The sequence below is a fragment of the Enoplosus armatus genome, chromosome 21, assembly GCF_043641665.1.
Source record: "Enoplosus armatus isolate fEnoArm2 chromosome 21, fEnoArm2.hap1, whole genome shotgun sequence".
NCBI lineage: Eukaryota > Metazoa > Chordata > Actinopteri > Centrarchiformes > Enoplosidae > Enoplosus > Enoplosus armatus.
This window is the reverse complement of record NC_092200.1, coordinates 16,024,215-16,042,359: the sequence shown is the minus strand read 5'-3', so window position 1 is coordinate 16,042,359 and position 18,145 is coordinate 16,024,215. Positions and strand designations below refer to the sequence as shown.

At 43.0% G+C, this 18,145-nt stretch overlaps 2 protein-coding genes across 9 annotated transcripts in view; both read left to right on the top strand.

Moving 5' to 3' along the window:
* ccny (cyclin Y) overlaps positions 1-9,198 on the top strand; it is a 28,734-nt gene extending 19,536 nt beyond the window's left edge. For 6 of the 8 annotated variants that reach the window (XM_070928130.1, XM_070928127.1, XM_070928126.1 and 3 more), the window contains 7 exons: positions 698-798; positions 899-934; positions 1,349-1,406; positions 1,762-1,881; positions 4,481-4,647; positions 7,787-7,949; positions 8,836-9,198. In XM_070928130.1, coding sequence (XP_070784231.1) covers positions 698-798; positions 899-934; positions 1,349-1,406; positions 1,762-1,881; positions 4,481-4,647; positions 7,787-7,949; positions 8,836-8,952 — 762 coding nt within the window. In that variant the 3' untranslated portion in view covers positions 8,953-9,198. Of the gene's footprint in view, positions 1-132; positions 157-697; positions 799-898; positions 935-1,348; positions 1,407-1,761; positions 1,882-4,480; positions 4,648-7,786; positions 7,950-8,835 lie in introns of all 8 variants that reach the window. The other 2 variants (XM_070928129.1, XM_070928128.1) reach the window with 1 other exon arrangement.
* A 5,947-nt stretch (positions 9,199-15,145) lies between these two features.
* gjd4 (gap junction protein delta 4) lies at positions 15,146-16,620 on the top strand. Its single transcript, XM_070928509.1, has 2 exons — positions 15,146-15,209; positions 15,401-16,620. Exons 1-2 carry the CDS (start codon positions 15,146-15,148, stop codon positions 16,618-16,620), a joined length of 1,284 nt encoding a protein of 427 aa, XP_070784610.1.
* The last annotated feature ends 1,525 nt before the right edge of the window (positions 16,621-18,145 follow it).

Here is an 18,145-nt window from a genome sequence, read left to right as displayed (position 1 = left end):
GGATCTTCGTCAAAGGCTGAAGATCATGATGTTGATTTTATTATATAACTGTCAATTATTTGGTGGTGTAATACAATTGTGAATATTCTACTTGTGCAAATAGTGATTTTGATGTCTTGTATTTCTTGCAAGTTCACACACATTTCGGAGAACAAGGTAAAGAACTCAAAATGACCCTTTGAAATAATCCAACCCTTTTATCATCGTCCCTCCCTCCTCAAACCCCACAGATTCCACTTATAGTCTTAGTAATGTAGTTACATGTCATAGTTTATGTGTAGTAAAAAATGTAGTGGCAACGGTTTCATCATACTTTGGTGTAGTTCATCTTTGTCCATCACTCCCTCAGCCCCGAGTGCAGGAACCGGTAACATATGCCATTTTTAGTGATGAACATTTTTATGATTTTGAATAAGAAATGAAAAGAAAGTGGAAGTTCGGGGCCTCTCTAAAAGATGCAATCCACCATAAATGCCATTCCCGCATGCGACCATGTCAGGCGCCCAGAGAGGACAGACAGCATTAGTTAGTGGGCTTACAGGTGCCCTACTTAAAGCAGGGCTTTTGGCTGCTCCGAGTATGACAGAAATAGAGATTGACGTGCATGTTTGTGTCTGTTTGTGTATGTGTGTGTGTGTGTGTGTGTGTGTGTGTGTGTGTGTGTGTGTGTGTGTGTGTGTGTGTGTGTGAACTCCAGCATCATCCAGGCCCAGTGAGACGGAAGTACAGCTCATGTTCCACCATCTTCCTTGATGACAGCACTGTCAGTCAGCCCAACCTCAAATACACCATCAAATGGTAACTACATAATGGCTTATGTCACTTATCTTATATTTACTTTCACATTGTGGAGAACTGTTGTGGCTCATTTTCTTCTTCTTTTTTTTTGTCTTTACAGTGTAGCCCTCGCAATTTACTACCACATAAAGAACAGGTATGATAAATATTGTCATTTTTTCCCCCTTATCCTCTGCTAAATTCTTTTTTTGTATGTCTTGACATGGCACCGTCAGTAGTTAGACGCCTCAGGGTCTTTCCCTCTTTATTTCTGATAATACGTCTTTCAATGCTGCATTGATATTTTCAAATTTTTTCGGGGCCTCTAATACAACTGCTGACTCTGCTGAGTTTGTTCTGATTTCTCACAGCTCGACTTGAAGCTCTGCACTGTGATGTCCTTTATTACTCTTGGGTAACATTTTTGTGAAACTTGTCCACAAGCGGAGCAGAACAGTTAGCTTTATGTGGCAATTTTAGGGTCTATATTTTAAATGAAATGAGTCTCATGCCGTCAGTTTTTGTATTTCTGTCGTACCGTGATGTTCTTCCTATCCGTTTGTCATTCCAGAGATGTCGACGGAAGAATGTTGTTAGACATTTTCGACGAGAAGCTGCATCCACTCTCGGTAAGGCTTTAACTGAAGATACATTTCCATTATGGGCGAGCTGTGGAGCTGTCGGGATTCATCAGGGAGACAAACCACACAAGCTGATGAACAGCAAATAAGACCATGTGGATCAAATAAGGGGGAAATCTGTCTCGTAATCTCTGGAGCCATCTGGATTTCAGTTCAGTTTTTTTGCTTAACAATTGCAGGGTTTCAGTCCAGAAATTACCACTTTGCCTGGTGCTCCATATCCAAAACCTCCAAAGCACTCTTTACAAAATGAATGCTCATCATGGTAGCAGCTCGTGTTACCATGCTTTTTGGTAAACAATCAGATCAAATGTTTAATTTTGTTTGTCATCTTCTGTTCTAGAAGTCAGAGCTTCCTCCTGATTACGACAAACATGACCCTGAGCAGAAACAGATCTACCGCTTTGTCAGGACGCTGTTCAGCGCTGCACAGCTCACCGCTGAGTGTGCCATTGTCACCTTGGTAAGTGTGTGTGTGTGTGTGTGTGTGTGTGTGTGTGTGTGTTTCAGTGCTGACACCGGGAGGGAGTGTTGCTTCCTTGTTCTCTTTTTTTGCCCTCTCTTGTGTCATGTGCTGTCTTCTCCTGTCTGTTGCCTTCCTCAGACTCTTATGTCTCATTTATTTTTGGAACTTATTTCTTCCTCTTGAATCATGTGAAATGCTCAATATATCCCTCTAGAGATTGTGTCCCCAAAAATGTTAACTTATTCTCACAGGAGAACCTAGAAAAGTTCCATCTGTGCAGTTTCCTTTCAGAAAGACTTTGGTGTGAAGTATGTCTGTGCCTGTAGCTAGGATATAATTAGTGCCTTGCTGTACAGATGGTTCTCTCCCCATGACTTATGACATCCTGCGCTGCTCACCTGTATTAAATTCATGAAGACAAAGACAGCTTTACTCCCCATTGTATATCACGTCTTCCTCTTTCTCCCCTCTCCTGTGTTTCTTCAGCATGTGTTTTGTGTGCTTTCTCTTATCGTCGACACGTGTGTCCCTGGGAAGTGCAGTGTTAATGTGGCTGGCCTGGTGGCCTAGTATTGAGCTGCTTCCTGACATGTGTGAACTGCATGTACGGTTGAGCCCTTGTGTACAGACAGTGATGGGAAAGCAAGACGCTGGTGCACATGAATCAGCCTGATGGATATGGGGTTAGTTTAGCTGACACAGCTGACTTTAGACAGGGGAGTCGAGATGGAAGCTGGGCGTCGTCCCTTCCCCTCGCAGTCATTACATCATAGGGTAGGAAAGGGAAGGCTTCTTAGAGCTTCTCAGAGCAAACCATAAACTTTAAATGCTTTGGCTTCTCATTGTTATGAATTAGAGGTGTGATGTGAAACTCTCTTATCAGAGCATGATGGCTTTGTAAACATAAGAGAGGGCACAAACCAGAGAAGTGACGTAACAATGAAACTGGTATGTTGTTTAATCATTGTCTTGTTTCAACATTTAATCCGGTTAGAACTGTGTCTCTTCCTGTGGTTAGTTTAACCTTTGAGCTTGGCGGGGACCAGTTTCTCTGTCGAGTACCAAACTTTATCTGTGACGTCGGCCCAAGAATAACACATTTGGGTTTAATCTGGTTTAATTACATGGCCGCTGTTTGCCAGCCACACTGCCTCGGGATCCTTTGTTGTGTTTGTTTGTATAGTTTTCTAACTGTGCTGTTGCATTCATATCGCCCCGCATGTGGTCTGGCACTCATTTCATGCGGGTCTTCTTTGGCTCTGTTGGCTGCCTGCTGCCAGATGAGTGTATATGTGGTGTCTGTTGGCAGATTCTGGGCCACAACAGAGATAGGTTAGCATTGCCTGCAGGCACAAAGCCCAACCCAGCATGACTTGTCCAATTAGCCACCTGAGCTGTGCTAGCGGGCAAAGTCAAACTGGGCTGCAAAATAGGATGAAAGAATATTTTCATTCATTTTTCACAACCTTTCCCTTCTCTTCACCTTTCTTTTTGTTTAAACCACAAGGTACCATTATATGTCTAATAATTAGTTGGTAATAATCATCATCTAACAGGTGCCCGTCTACTCTCCAACAGTCTTCTAGGATTGTCGCATAATACTGACAGCTCTGCCACTGTGCCGATTCAGACAGAATCATAAATGGAATGCACTGAATATTCCGTTCTGCCATAAAAAATACAGCATTTTTTTTTGCCAGAATTGTCATTTGAGATGACAAAGCTTGAAGCTACTGTAACTGGTCTGAATTCAGCTGAGCCTGCAGTAAATCTTATTTATGGAAAATGAAAAATGTAGGTTCTTGTCTGCCGGGGGAACATTAGAGTAACAAGAATAATATTTATTGTTTGTTTTGGACCGTATCTGTTACAAACTGAGGCAGACTGTAGTAGTTAAATAGTTATTAAAATGACGAAATAAAGTACCAAATCCATACTGAAAACTAAAACTGATCAAATCAAAATCAAAAAACAAATAATAAAAAAGTACACTGTAGCATCCATTAGCAAGCTAGACATTTAGTTATCTCCATGCTGCAGATCACTGCAGCTTTCATGCTTAAAGACAACTTTACAATCTAATAGAATACATTGTCTCCTTCTAACAAAGTGATGATCAATGGATCAGAGGATTCAGCTTCTGTGCAGGTACTCCAACTCATAAGAAGCAGCTGCCTGCGGGCTCAGTGTGCTGCTCTGTGATCTGTAGACGCTGGGAATTATGGCTGCTGAAAAAGAGAGAGGAATGGGAGAGGGAGGCAGAGAGATGCAGTGTTTCGATCCACATGGATATTTTAATGAGCGAGCTCGGGGGAAGCTGGATTTCGTCAGCTTCTGACATCTTGTTGTTGTGGTTTTTACCTGGAGGAGGAGTAGGCAGGAGACTGCAAAACAGGAAGGCAGCAAACTAACTCTGCAAAATGCAGGCAGGGAGAGCAGAGGCTAATGTGGTAATACATGAATGCAAGATTCTGTTGTATTGTTGTATGATATTGTGTTCATTAAATGGAGGAGAAGACAAATGTGTGTATAAGAAGTGGAAATGAAATGTTTATGAAAATGAGATATTTACACGTGACTCATCTCCTTGTCCAAGGTGTATTTGGAGAGGCTCCTGACCTACGCCGAGATCGACATTTGCCCTGCCAACTGGAAGCGCATCGTGTTAGGAGCCATCCTCCTGGCGTCTAAGGTCTGGGACGACCAGGCGGTCTGGAACGTCGACTACTGCCAAATTCTCAAGGATATCACTGTGGAGGACATGTGAGTTGCTGGATACACACTCAAAATATTGCGTTTTATTGATATGGAGGTAGTTGATGCAATGCACACACAGCAGGTCCGAGGTCAGTTATGGTGCCAGTGGTTGTTAACATACAGGAGTCTCTTATTTTTAGCCAGTTCCATTTCCTCCTGCGTAACATTGTGTGTTGTGAAGGTGGCAGCAAATGTGTTCTATTATTACTGTTTTTTATTACTTACTTTATAGCTCGCTGGTTCAGTTTATGTGTTTTATCTGAGAGCCAAGAATTATGGGGGTGGTAAAATATTGAAAGTGCTACGTGATGGAAAGAATGACCTATTCTCTCAGAGTGAAAGTGGGAAAAATGGATTAGGTTTACAAATAGGGACATTGGCACTGTATAATTTTATTGATAATAATGTAATATTTAATATATATATGTAAAAAGACAATAAAAACTAAAGTGAGAAAAAAAGAAAAAAAAAAGAAATTTTTGAGGAGTATTTTAAATTCAAGCATCCAATACGAGCATTTGAAAAAAACACAGAGCGCCTCACTTCCATAATATTCCTATAAGGACTGAGAAAATATCTGATATATCTGTTTGAATCCTGCCACCGTGCTGCAATGATCCCATGACTGGGAGGACATTTTCATCTGCTTCTCTCAAAAGGAAACTAGTGTTGCCGTGTGGGAGGTTCAGAATCGCTTGACTGAATATACCATAAGGTGGTTTAAACAGAGTTATCATGGGAGCACATACTGTAGCGTATTTTCTTGGATTGTTTCTCTGGTTGTTCCTCAATGTAAAAACTCAGTGAGAGGCAGAGAACCAGAGAGCCGCTGGCAGCAGGGACAGTTTCTGGCAACAGGAGGGGAGTGTTGACCAGCTAGAACCTGACCTCCATAGAGGATATAGCTGTTTACAGAAGTTTTACTGTGTGTGTGTGTGTGTGTGTATGTGGTGCATACAAACAGCTGTGTTGCATGACAACCATTGAAACATTTCTTTTTTTCCTGCTTTAAAGCGTTGAATCAAAGGCAAATTGAGGATGGATAGGATATGTTCATGTCCATGGAGCTCAAAACACAGCTGCCTTGAAACTAGGACTGCAGCTAATAATTATTTTCATCATTGATTAACCTGCCAATTATTTTCTTGTTTCAATCTATCAAGTTTGGTCTATAAAATGTAAAAAAAGAAATGTGGAAAATGTCCTGAAGCAGAAGTTAACATCTTCATATTGTTGAGTTCAACGAACAGTTCAAAACTCAAAGATAAGTTGTTATCACAGAAAACAAAAAATCGATTTGTTTTCTGTTCATTGACTTATTGATTATTCAGTTAAGTGTTTCAGCTCTCCTTAGAACATGTGTTGTTGACCTCACTTGGTACACAGTCTCAGCCATTCCTCTTAACTGCCGTACTGGACCTGACTGACATTCAGGGTCCTTCCATGCTGAGAATAGACTGTGTTTGTGAGGTCAGCCTGGGTTCAAGAGGTGTTGAGAGTCACATGTGTGGTGGTCTGGATGTGCTAACAGTAGAGCAACTTCTGCCCAATTTGTCTGACACCCTTGACTTGCCTTTTGTTGCGGCTCTTGGATTGGTCCCAAAAAACACCAGCGATACAGCAGGTTGGCTCAGCTAAATATACCTCAGCCTTCTGATAAACTATTGTCACCTAATAAGATGTTGTCTACCCTTTATTAGAGCGAGATGTATGCATACAGGCTTGTAAAAACACATGCACCAATATGACTGCTGCTGTCAGTTTATATCAGTTATTCTCGCATCTTTCCCAGTGAAGAAATAGTATAAATCCACATGCTATCGTGTCAGGTTCCTACAGAAGCAAAGGAGATGTCTGAAGCAATAGATTTTTAGATATATAGATAGATATTTTTTCAGATTGTATGGAATGGCTTCATCTCAAGATGACATCATCTTCAATTACAAATTGAATTCACACTGCAGCATGTGAGACAGGGAAGAAGCATCTTGAGCATGAGGGCCCACCGCTCTGTCGTGTGTGCCACATCCGTCTTAAATCCACAGGAATCTTGGCTGGAGTATTCTGAGGGGGAACACGATGCTGCAGACGTGTTGCCACTGCCGCGACCTCTGACCTCTGCTGCATTCACGCTCCTCTGCACTAGTGGCTGTATATTCTTGTCCAATGACTGTAATCCACCTGTTTGGCACCCTCTCCAGTGAGAGGAGCCCTGCATGTGTGGTTCTGCTGCACTCCCATATGCCAATTTACCAGACAATGGCTCAGTGCTTGACCAGAGATTTCCTCCAAAGATCAATTTTAGTCTTTTTAAATCCATGCTCGGGAACCTAGCCCCCCCCCCCCCCCCCACTTCCTCCTCCCCAACACACACAAGCTTGAAATAACTGCAGGGGAGACTTGTGAGGAGCACAAAAAGAAACAGATGAGAATAGCTAAACGGGTTGCCACGGCAGGATAAAGAAGAAGCAGCGTTATTAGGCAGAGTTTGGCTACAGCGGAGTCTAAATTTAGCTTGTCTGTTGTCGCATGCCTCTAAATGTGCGTGGGTGGGGAACAAAGGCTGGGGGAGAAGGGATGGATAGCGCTTCTTGTGCAGGTTACAATGCAAAAAATGAAATCGGTCATGACTGAAGATAAAGCGATGAAAGCGGGCCGTCAGCGAGCTGCAGAGGGGATCACGGAGCTGTGGAGCGTGAGGCGATGCATGACAAAAGCATTTTCAGGATGTGGGATTAATATCCTTTCTTACACATAATGCTCAGAGCCCTTTTTGCTTAGATATCACTCGTTCTCAGTATGAGGAAAGGCTTATGTTGGGTGGGTGTACTGGGGATTTACTCTGTGCATGTGCATTGGCACTGTGCATGTGAAAATAACACCCACCGTCTGTGTGAGGTGATGGATTTGCCAGGATGGTCTCATGAGCTCGAACATTCTCTCTCTAATCTCTTGCCTCCCCTTCAGTGTCTCTACACAGGATTTATTTGTAGACAGACACTTCAATTTCAGTGATAACTAACTTTATTTAAACCTCAACATTAGGTGTGGTTCATAGCTGAATATCACATCTTTTTAGCACTCACGCATCCTCTCTCTCTCTCTCTCTCTCTCTCTCTCTCTCTCTCTCTCTCTCTGACAAAAGGAATGAGCTGGAGCGTCAGTTTCTGGAGCTGCTGCAGTTCAACATCAACGTGCCATCCAGCGTCTACGCAAAGTATTACTTTGACCTGCGCTCCCTGGCCGAGGCCAACAACCTCAGCTTCCCCCTGGAGCCCCTCAGCAGGGACAAGGCCCAGAAGCTAGAGGTGAGTAGCACACATACAAAAGAACAACTGGGAAACCGATTTTTGATGTGGTCAAAGAGAAATCTTGAAATCTGAACCCAATTTATTGTAGCCTGAGAATGTGGAATACAATGAACTGATGCCGCCCGGCTAATTAGTATTTTGAAGTGCCTGAGCTCAACGCTCATGTATGCTAAACACTGATTGTACATCCGCTGCTGGGTGAAGGACAGGATGTGGGGCCGTGTTGCTGAGCAATTAGCTTCCCTGCCTCAGCATCTGTCTCTCCCTCCCCTCTGCCTCGCTGCAGTTAGCATTTGAAACAAATCTTAGCAGCAGCAGTAATGATGTTGATGTTGGCGGAAGCATCATTGCCTGCTTTTCTCTTTCCCTTTCTGTTTGAGCAAAGTAAACCTTTTTCACAGAAGACATTTTAACATTTCATAGCAGCTTACTTACATTTAATGGATCAGAGCCATTTGTTAATGTTATTACTTAACAAAATCAATCAATAAAAAAAAGAAAGGGAGTGGGCTGTCTCATTAAAAATAGATTAAATGAATTAAATGGATTGAAGATCAATAGATTTCTAAAAAGAATACACATCTCTTTCAAAACACATCTCTTTTTGAAACATCAGAGCCATCTGAATACTTAAAGCACATAAGACAGGACAGAACCAAAATAAATGAGTGGGTGACGCTGGGATTTTACAGCTTGATTATCTCACTTCCAGATGACGCTGCCCCTCCTTGTGTTTTGGAAATATTTCCAGTGTTTGGTTTGCGATTGCCGTCTCTCATTTGCACACACACACTGACAGAAGATCTCTGCCAATTACTCTGAATAAACCAAAGGGTGGGCCTCGCCATCTCCGTCTCATTTCTGCTTCTGTTTTGACTTTCAGGCCATCTCGCGTTTGTGTGACGACAAATACAAGGACTTGAGGAAACAAGCCAAGAAGCGTTCGGTGAGCGCAGACAACCTGACGGTGGTGCGGTGGTGTCCGGCCATCATTTCCTAACACTGGCCGCCTGCAGCACCGAGATGCACCTGTTAAACAAACTGTACTGTTACGAACCAGGTGGGCAGCAGTCCTGTGGATCAGTGGGTCTGTCTGGAATACACACACACACACATAGACACACACACTCACACAATCTGGCACTTTTGCGAGTGTGATTGCACCCTCTCTGGTTGTTGTACATAAAAGAAGTCCCACTGGCTGCCTGCACTGAACCAAACAGAGCTGAGCTGAACCAAACTGAAGCGTGCGAGTGAAAGCTGTTGGAGGGAAGACCTTGACTGCAGAAGAAAGAAGAGGCCAAACTGAAATACAGCTGGCAGTATGAGAGACTGTGTGATGTTGGGAAAAGAGTATAGCTTAGTGCTAACTACAACAGATGACAGCGGCAACGGCGTTCCATAATTCCCTCTGAGGCTCGCCTGGCTTGTGCGGCTGATTGAGGCAGGCCGTGTACGTTCCTTTAATTTTAATCTTCTGGTTCAGCCAGTCTCTTAGCTGAGGCATGAGATTATTTTTTTTTTTGACAGCTTAAAGGCACATTTAAAAATGCTCAATTCCTCAATTTGTTCCAGTGTTTTGTTGGTGTTTATCTGTTCTTTTGCATTCCCACCCAGCAGAAACCTCTGCTAGCTTTACATAAGCATGCACAAAAAGAAAAGACATGTACATTCTACTGTTAACTTGAGTGTACAGTCAATTTGACCGGACTACATATCACTTGACCTCCATGACAAAATATTCCAACCAGAGTGCTCATTTACGTTTGCAGCCGTTTAACCGAGAGCTAACATTGGAAAAGTCAGTGGACATGGGAATTCAACCTGCTATGTACTATTCCAGCTACAGAACGGTTGCTCTTACAGCAAGGCCATCCAGCCACCATTCAAATACAGCTATTCACTCAAAGCAATATTCATGCATTGCTTTGTTGTTGTGATTAAATACGATGAAAGCGTGCATACTTGGGAGAAGACTGGTCCACTACTCTCAGTCCGATGTGAGACAAACTGAAGAGCTTATGTTGTACTTACTTCACTGCCATTGTCCTGACCTGTGGTGCCTGTGATAAGCTAGTTTAACACTTCTCCCCTTTCTACAGGAGGAATAGAACAAATAACTGAAGTATTTTTTTTTTTTCTTTAACATTTTGTACGGTTCTTCCAGCTTACAAAGAAACAGCACAAATGGAACATTGACATTTAGGAGCCACTAAAAGCATGATTCTTCAGGGTTTGTTGTTCGGGAGCGGACCAAAATGAATGAAAAAGCATTAAGTGACGATTCAAACTCTGCTTACAAAAAGATAGATTGTATACATTTTGCTAAATTGTCTCTGTACAGTGTAAATACAGCGCCAGTGTGCAAGATCTGTAGACTGAGGTCGTACTGTAAAAAATACAGAATGATGTTAGAATATTTATATTGGATCAGTTTTTACTGCACGTGAGAAGGACGGTAAATATGTTTGATTCCTTGTTCCTACGACAAATCAAGTAAAGACAAAGGTGAAGCATTAAGATTTAAATGGGAGACACCACTTAAGATGTTTTTTTGTCTGTTTTCTAGTTACGATGTTTTCACACTGCAGAAAATAAATGCCAAGTTTTTATGTGTTACACACTGTATATGATAATATGAGACAATTCAGGCTTATTTTATGATTTGTTGTCTTTTTGTTTTTAAAGATTTTTTTTAACACCACTCTGTGGAAGCATTGCCAGGTTCATATGTTTTTAATTGATGATACGTGTTTCTTAAGGAGCCCCGTAACTGACAAAATGTAGTAGAAGGTAGTAATCAGGCGAATCAAAAATACAGTGTAATCGAATACATCAGTAAATAATTTATATGAAAAGTGAGATAACTTCTGTTGTGATTTGGTGCCATATAAATAAAAAAAGGATGAACAGAATAGTATGAATAGTATTGTTAATTAAAGAAATGAAATAAAAATAACTTCTACGCTTTAGGGAAGTTTTACAAATATAAAATTGTTTTCTCTTCGACCTTTCTTAGCAACAGTTTTACAGACGTCTTTTTAATGGTGGTCTATGGGGAAAATCCTTTTTCGCAGGGGATTTTTTTCGTTGCAGTACCGTGAGTGGCCACCGGATCAAATATGCAGCAAGACTGAGTGGCGGCGCCATCAGCTCTCTTAATACATGCATGATTCTGGCACTAATGTTTTCAGTTAAGCTAGCTAGCCACGCAGTTATCTGTGCTCCACTGATTACTGTTACACACACGCAAACCTTGGGCCAATCACATGCCATGAATAAAGTTGTGATTTATTTTATCAACTGATTGGAGGTCAGAGGAAATATGACTTTTCTGACAATGTTTTACAGCATTTTGTCAGTTTTGGGCCTCTGCAGTTTCTTGCATTTACTGGATATAAGTGAACATGAACATGATCATGAACAAATCACTTCCTGATTTGCTCTTTTCTTGACATTTTGTTGAGTTTAATTGGTCTAATTCATTCTAATTTCACTCTTGAATGGGTTGATAAAAGTGTTAAGTAATACTTCTATTATATAAACTTGATGATGAATAGTGGTTGTTTGCCTTATGATCAACTGGACTCACATTTCCCTCCACTACGTCATTGAATAGACAGTAAACTATGTGTTTAAAAATATGACACAACCTGGAAACGTCTGCAAAAGACACAAAACATTCCTTTTTAATGCATTGACATAACGTCAGATAAAAGGTCTAAATTCAGATGTCAGCATGCCCTCCTCCTAGGTTATTTTGTGCATTTCATTGGCAACTTCCACGTCTGCCTGATTCTCTGGTCGCTTGGCAAACAACAGAACTTCATTCGCAGGCAGTCAGGCCAGTGAGATTTCCAACCCCCTGAGTGGCAGGTGTGGTGAGAAGTGACAGAACCGTACCAAAGTCATGCAGAAATGAAGGACGTGTCGCTCTGGCCCCCGTCCCACGCGCACATGGAGTACTCGGAAGGAGAACTGTTGTTTTGCATGGTGCTTTGAATGAGTGAAAAATAAAAGTGCAGAATGTGTCTTTAGGAAAAAGTAACGTTACTGGAGTTGCTCTTGTGGAGTTCAAACTGTTCAAAGATTGTATATCCTATTTATTGTGTGTGTGTGTGTGTGTGTGTGTGTGTGTGTGTGTGTGTGTGTGTGTGTGTGTGTGTGTGTGTGTGTGTGTGTGTGTGTGTGTGTGTGTGTGTGTGCGCTGCATACAGCCCAGTCTGGTGTTTTCTAGACCCAGAAGTTAGGCGTTGGTGCCATGTGGTCAACTATGGTGAGACTGACTCCCGACAGCAAAGACCTTGGGGCCTGTGGCGTCCTCTTGGCTGGTTGCTAGGTGTGTGTCATAGCCTTGTGCACTGAACTCTACCTCTGCATAGAGTTTTACTTTTCCCTTGAGTTTTCTTCCTCTCTTCAGTTTTGATCATGACGAATTCCCGTGCTAACTTCAGTCAACTGCTGTAGCTGTGACCTTTTTATTTTGTTGTTTTGTCCTTGATTGATATTCTCAACAAGTTGTACTGTATTCCGTTGTTATTGCTGTTATTGTCAGTGTATTCTTTTCTTTCCAGTGAGTCAGTCATTCTGCCCCTGTTCTCAGTTTGCCAAACTCAGATCTCTCTCTGTTTTCTCTTTTTTTTTCTCTGTATGTTTTCCACTATGATTTATAGAACTGCTCCCAATTCTTCTCTTCTGAAGCAATGTTTAGAAAAACCTGTGCAAGAATTAAACTTTGAAACCTTGCAATAAACCCAGTGTGTGTTCCTTGTGTAATCTAAAAGGATCTATTCAAAGTGGAAAAGGGGTAATGGCATAACACACTTACTCGGAGACCTCAAACCATCATTCACCCTGCAATCACAATATTTCGATATGTATTGTATTGTACAACTGATGTGCCTCAGCAGGGTTCCTTCCCCCAGAAAGAACCATTTAAATGGCTTCGAGCAAGTGGTAATACAGAGATTACACTCTGCCATATTGTCACTGAGGGGCACATTTAATCCTCCGTATTAGCCGTGATTTGCATTTCAATCGCTGCTCTGGTAATTGCTGTACAAGTCAGTTCAATGCAATGAAGAGGTGCTGTGGGCTTTAGTGAGAGCAGTAAAAACCAAACATCTCTTATGATCGAACATGTACATTTGAAATATTGCACACAAACTCAATTTGTTTTTTCCCAGCGTCCCCCATCTGTTTCTGGCCAGTCCGATGGTCACTCAGCATCATGATGTTTAATCACTATCTTTATGCCCTGTGGTGCTGTTTCCTGCTGAAAGCCTGCTGAAATTCTGTTGGGATGTTTGCGTCACACCTGTGCATTGATACAAGGGATAGGCATTTGAGGCACAACAGAAACTCATTTTATGATTATGCTGATCCTCCCATGGCGAATGGGGAAACGGGGGGGAAACGGCTGCAGGATCTGGTGTACGTTCAAGTGATAACTGAGGCGGGAAATCCCCCGAGTAGGAGCAGCTGCACAGGTGGGCAATAGCAGAGTCTGAAATGAAAGAAAAAAAAAACTTAGGAAACACAACCATGAAGGGCATCAACACTCCATCACAGACACAGTAATCCATGAGCTGAAAAGGCCAAATAAACCAAGGCTCAGATGCTTTATGGAAACTATTATTACATTTCTTTTGACTTTGATGCAGCTTCCGTCTGTGATATATTATGTGTTATTATTTACTCCATCAGTATCTTGCATTACTGATTTATTTGTTATTGATTATTCTTGGAATGGTTGCACCTGTTTACTTCTCCCTGCGCTTACCTGAGCAGATAGTACGTTCCAGTTTATATGAGTGGGAGGAGGCAACCAGGCACTCCATAATTGTGAGTAAGCAGCAGTTAGCTGTAATGCTGTTTGTTTCATTTTGGGTTTTAGTTTAGTTACCTTTGGCCCCATCATTACTTTTGTTAATAAAAGTCTGCCTTCACTTGTTGCATTTCTCAACGAAGCCAAACAACATCTCCCGCCCTTTATATTGAATGTCAGCACTACAGTGCCCATCTGAATGATTTGTCGGTGTAAGTAATTTTCTGTCCTGTGTTACCAAGTCAAAAGTTCCATTTCACACACTAATTATTAACAGCATCCTTTAAATATTCCCAATGCTAGCCTAGCCCTCCATTCAAAATGAGCCATGTGGGACTCTTAACTGTGAGCCAGTATGGAAGTGCTAATGACCATTGATCTGTAGTGATTATGAACCAAGCCAACTGTCTTTAGCCATGTGTCCCACCAGAGACCGGGTCCATGAGCGAGGGTGGATGCAGCATGTGAGAAAGGAACTGATTTGTCCTCTGTCATGTCATTGTATTAGGGAGATATGCAGATATTACGTGCATTTGTTGAAGGAGAGGAGAAAAGCTCATTTGAAGTTTAGAATCTGGTTCCTTGATCGTAATATGAACTTCTGTTGTACTTCAGTTTAATAATCAAACATAGTTTTATTTCATACCCATATCAAATGACTTTACAGTAGGTCCTTATCTGTCATAAACTGGCATCAGCTGTGGGAAAATACAGTTTACAACCTACTTACATTTCATGAGAGATAATCCACAGTCTACATATCTACATGTTATCCTTCTTCATCACTGTAGCAGTAAATGCTTGTATTTTTATGGAGCAGCCAGTTTCAACATGCTTGCCATTGTGTTTGAGAACTTAATACAGCAATTTAGAGTGAGTAAGCCAGGAGGCTTGTTACTCTCCTGTAAGGACGACCAGCAGCACCAAAATATCTCTGTAATGCCAGGATGGCAACGTGCCTTTGGAAGTGTGTTTAAGAATAGACCCACAATGGGGCTAGCTCCCGTCTTCTGTTGTCTGAGGACAGACAGTTGTCTGCAAGGGGACAGAGAAAGAGGTCATTTACATGACTTCAGTCTTTCAGGGACTTGGGTGACTCAAATGGATCAGATTGTATTTTACCTACAGGGACCTGGTACATACTCCCTCTAGGGGGGAGAGAGAGCGAGAGAGAGAGAGAGTCAGACTGATGAAGGAACTTTGTGTCCGTCAACCTGGAAGTTATTGTGCATCTGGCAGTCACTGTGCCCCTTGGTAGAGAGGGAAGAGGAGACATGGCTGGATAAGCAGAGCTGTCTTAAGGGTTTACCTTGTGACCTGGAACTGGAAGACTAGAAGATTTTGGAGGGTCTTGAGCACAGCAGGCATGGCAGGATCAAGCACCTCTGAGGTCATCTTTATCTCTGTCAATCACAGCCTCACTTTGATTGGTGAGTTTACTTCACTGAAACATTAACTGGTTTCTGACCGATGTAAATACAAATGTGTTCTGTATTATGTTCGTGTGCAGTAATATTTTGGCATTTCTTCAGATCTATAAACCTCAAGGTAAAAACAGGCGCTTAATGATTTCTGTGGAGTCATTGTAAAATCAGCAAATGCCCATGTACTTATTTTTCAGGGAAGGTGTGGATCATCGTGATGATCTTCCTCCGCATCGTGATCCTCCTCTTTGCTGGTTTTCCTCTCTACCAGGATGAGCAGGAGCGATTCGTGTGCAACACCATTCAGCCGGGGTGTGCCAATGTGTGCTATGATCTATTTGCTCCGATCTCTCTCTTCCGCTTCTGGCTGGTGCAACTCATCACCTTGTGCCTCCCCTACATGATCTTTATCATCTATGTGGTCCATAAGGTCTCAAATGGCCTCACCGTGGACTTGAGCTCCTCAACTCACATCAAAACCTTGCCGCTGTTCAAAATCCACCAGGAGCCATTCAACAAGACATCTGGAAACAAGATGCCTCTTGTGGCTGAGCAAAGGTGGGCCCGATGCTTCACAGGAGCCTACATCCTCCATCTGATGTTCAGGACGTTGCTGGAGGCGGGATTTGGGGCGGCTCACTACTATCTGTTTGGTTTCTACATCCCCAGGAGGTTCCTGTGCCAGCATCCACCGTGCACTACCCAGGTGGACTGCTACATCTCCAGGCCCACTGAGAAGACCGTGATGCTCAACTTCATGCTTGGTGTGGCTGCTCTGTCCCTTTTCCTAAATGTGTTGGATTTCATCTGTGCCATCAAGCGCTCAGTGACCCAGAAGAGCAAGAGGAAGATGATGGTGGAGAAGACTTATGAGCAGTGTTTCCTTTCAGCCGTAGGAGCCTCCAGAGGAATAGACCCAAATGCCTCCCTGGCTCAGCAGGGTCTAGAGGTAGAGGCTGGTCAGTCAGGGAGTTTCCGGAAGAGGCGAGGCAGCAAGGGCTCTTGTGGAGGGGGAGTGCTTGCTTTAGGTCAGGAACCACCCTGCCTGGAGCGCTCCTCTCTTCCACGCTCCCCAGGGCCTCAAGGCTGCAACACCAACGGGAACAACGGCTACTCTGTTTCCCAAGAGGAGGCTCCAGAAAGGGATGGCAGCGAGGTGGCTCTCTGCCCCCCCGAGCCAATGGGGACACCCAGATCCATTCGTGTTAGCAAACGCAGCCGACTCAAACCACCACCTCCGCCTAGACGGGACTTTGGATCATCCCCCGGGGGGTCAACAGGGCCGATTGGGGATGTTTCCACAGCAACAGCAATCTGTACCAGAAGGGTGGGTCAGTATACGCTGGTTGAACTCGGTAGCAGCGCAGACCTTCAGAACAATGATGATGGGCAAGAGAAAAGATCAGAGTGGGTGTGACTTGGAGGGTTGGATTGCTTTATTTCCAGGTTATTTTGGAACACAAGAATGGGACAAATAAGTGTGGGAGCAATATGAGAAACAGACACAGATATCCCAAGGCTTACACAGTGGCAACAACTGTTGGAGCTGACATCCTGCCATGCGCTCTACCTCATTTCACAATGCAGACAGCACTGTCACTTGAGGAGAATCTAAAACGGCAATGCACTCACCAGACACCTTTTGTCTCATGAGGCATAACTGTATTTGCTGTGATTCTTATCACACCATCAGATCACATTGCCTTTCAGGAGCCCTAGCTGAGTGATGCAAAGCGAAGAATTCAAGGCATGAATACAAACTCTCTTAACAAAACAAGTCAAGAATGACAGGACACTCTAGCCTTAAGCGTCCTTGGAAAAACCTCAACCTTGAGAAAATCTAAAAGTGTGCAGCCCACCTGTTTCTCCCTTGTTGGCTTACCCCCACCTCCCTGGACACATCTTCCATAAACAAAGACAGGCCCTGACCTGTCCCACATATACAACCCCCTACCTCCCACCACAGTCACACTATATGATAACACCATGGAGTCCTTCTCTTTTGTTTTAGGGTCACTGGGGTCAAAGGACACGGGTAGCCTCAAGGCCCTGTGCTTGGGTGACCTTCTGGAATAAGAGGGTCAGAAAGGCAAATGAAAAGTAATAATCTGGCTAAGGTGGTGTTATTACGCTCATAGAATGGAATAGAATTCAGCCGTCCGAAGTGAAGGACACTATGAAGGCCCCTAAAGCCGACATAGGCTCACAAAGCAATTATGTTCCCCCATAGGGGTTCCGTATTTATGGGAGACAGCTTGTCACTCTATTTCAGGGCCTCGCGGAGCTTAGGAGGAATACAAGCTTTATACACGTCACTAGAAATAGCACACCGGAGCTCTGCAGAGTAACAGGGTTGCCTGTTGCTCTTAAGGATATCTGCTTGCTGTGGCTTTGGTTTCACCTTGATCAAAGCTCATATTTATGTGGGTCAGACACCAGCTCCTTCTGTGACACATGTCAATCATAGACAATATATATATATATATATATATATATATATATATATATATGTGCTGTCCAGGTTGTTAGCATCTCTGGACTACTTTTATACAGACGATTGTGAGGAGACTACCGCAGTAAATCAGGGGCATCACTATTGCATCTGCTGCTCTATGGCTGAGGGGGCCGACCTCTGTGTAAGCAGATAGCTCTTGATCTTCCTCCTCTTGTGGTCTCTTTGAAGGTGACAACAAAAGCTCCCGGCCTTATATCTCACCTATCCACTGAGTGCTGCACCCTGACTGTCAACAGGGGGTTTCCATCAGACCACAGCAGGTCTAATGGTGCCGCACCTCCTTCATACACCCAATGTTTGGTGTAAAAGCCAAACATGGATTAAGTTATACTTTTACTGTTTATTGGTATTCTATACTGTAAGGTCTGGGTAGTACCCAATAAACTAGGCTTAGTTTAGTGCCAAATTCTGATACAATACGACATCA

What these genes read in the sequence shown, in the direction of transcription:
- gjd4 (XM_070928509.1), top strand. Translation starts at nt 15,146, where the DNA reads ATGGCAGGATCAAGCACCTCTGAGGTCATCTTTATCTCTGTCAATCAC. An exon ending in TCACAGCCTCACTTTGATTG is followed by an intron (nt 15,210 to 15,400) that starts GTGAGTTTACTT and finishes CTTATTTTTCAG; the next exon opens with GGAAGGTGTGGATCATCGTG.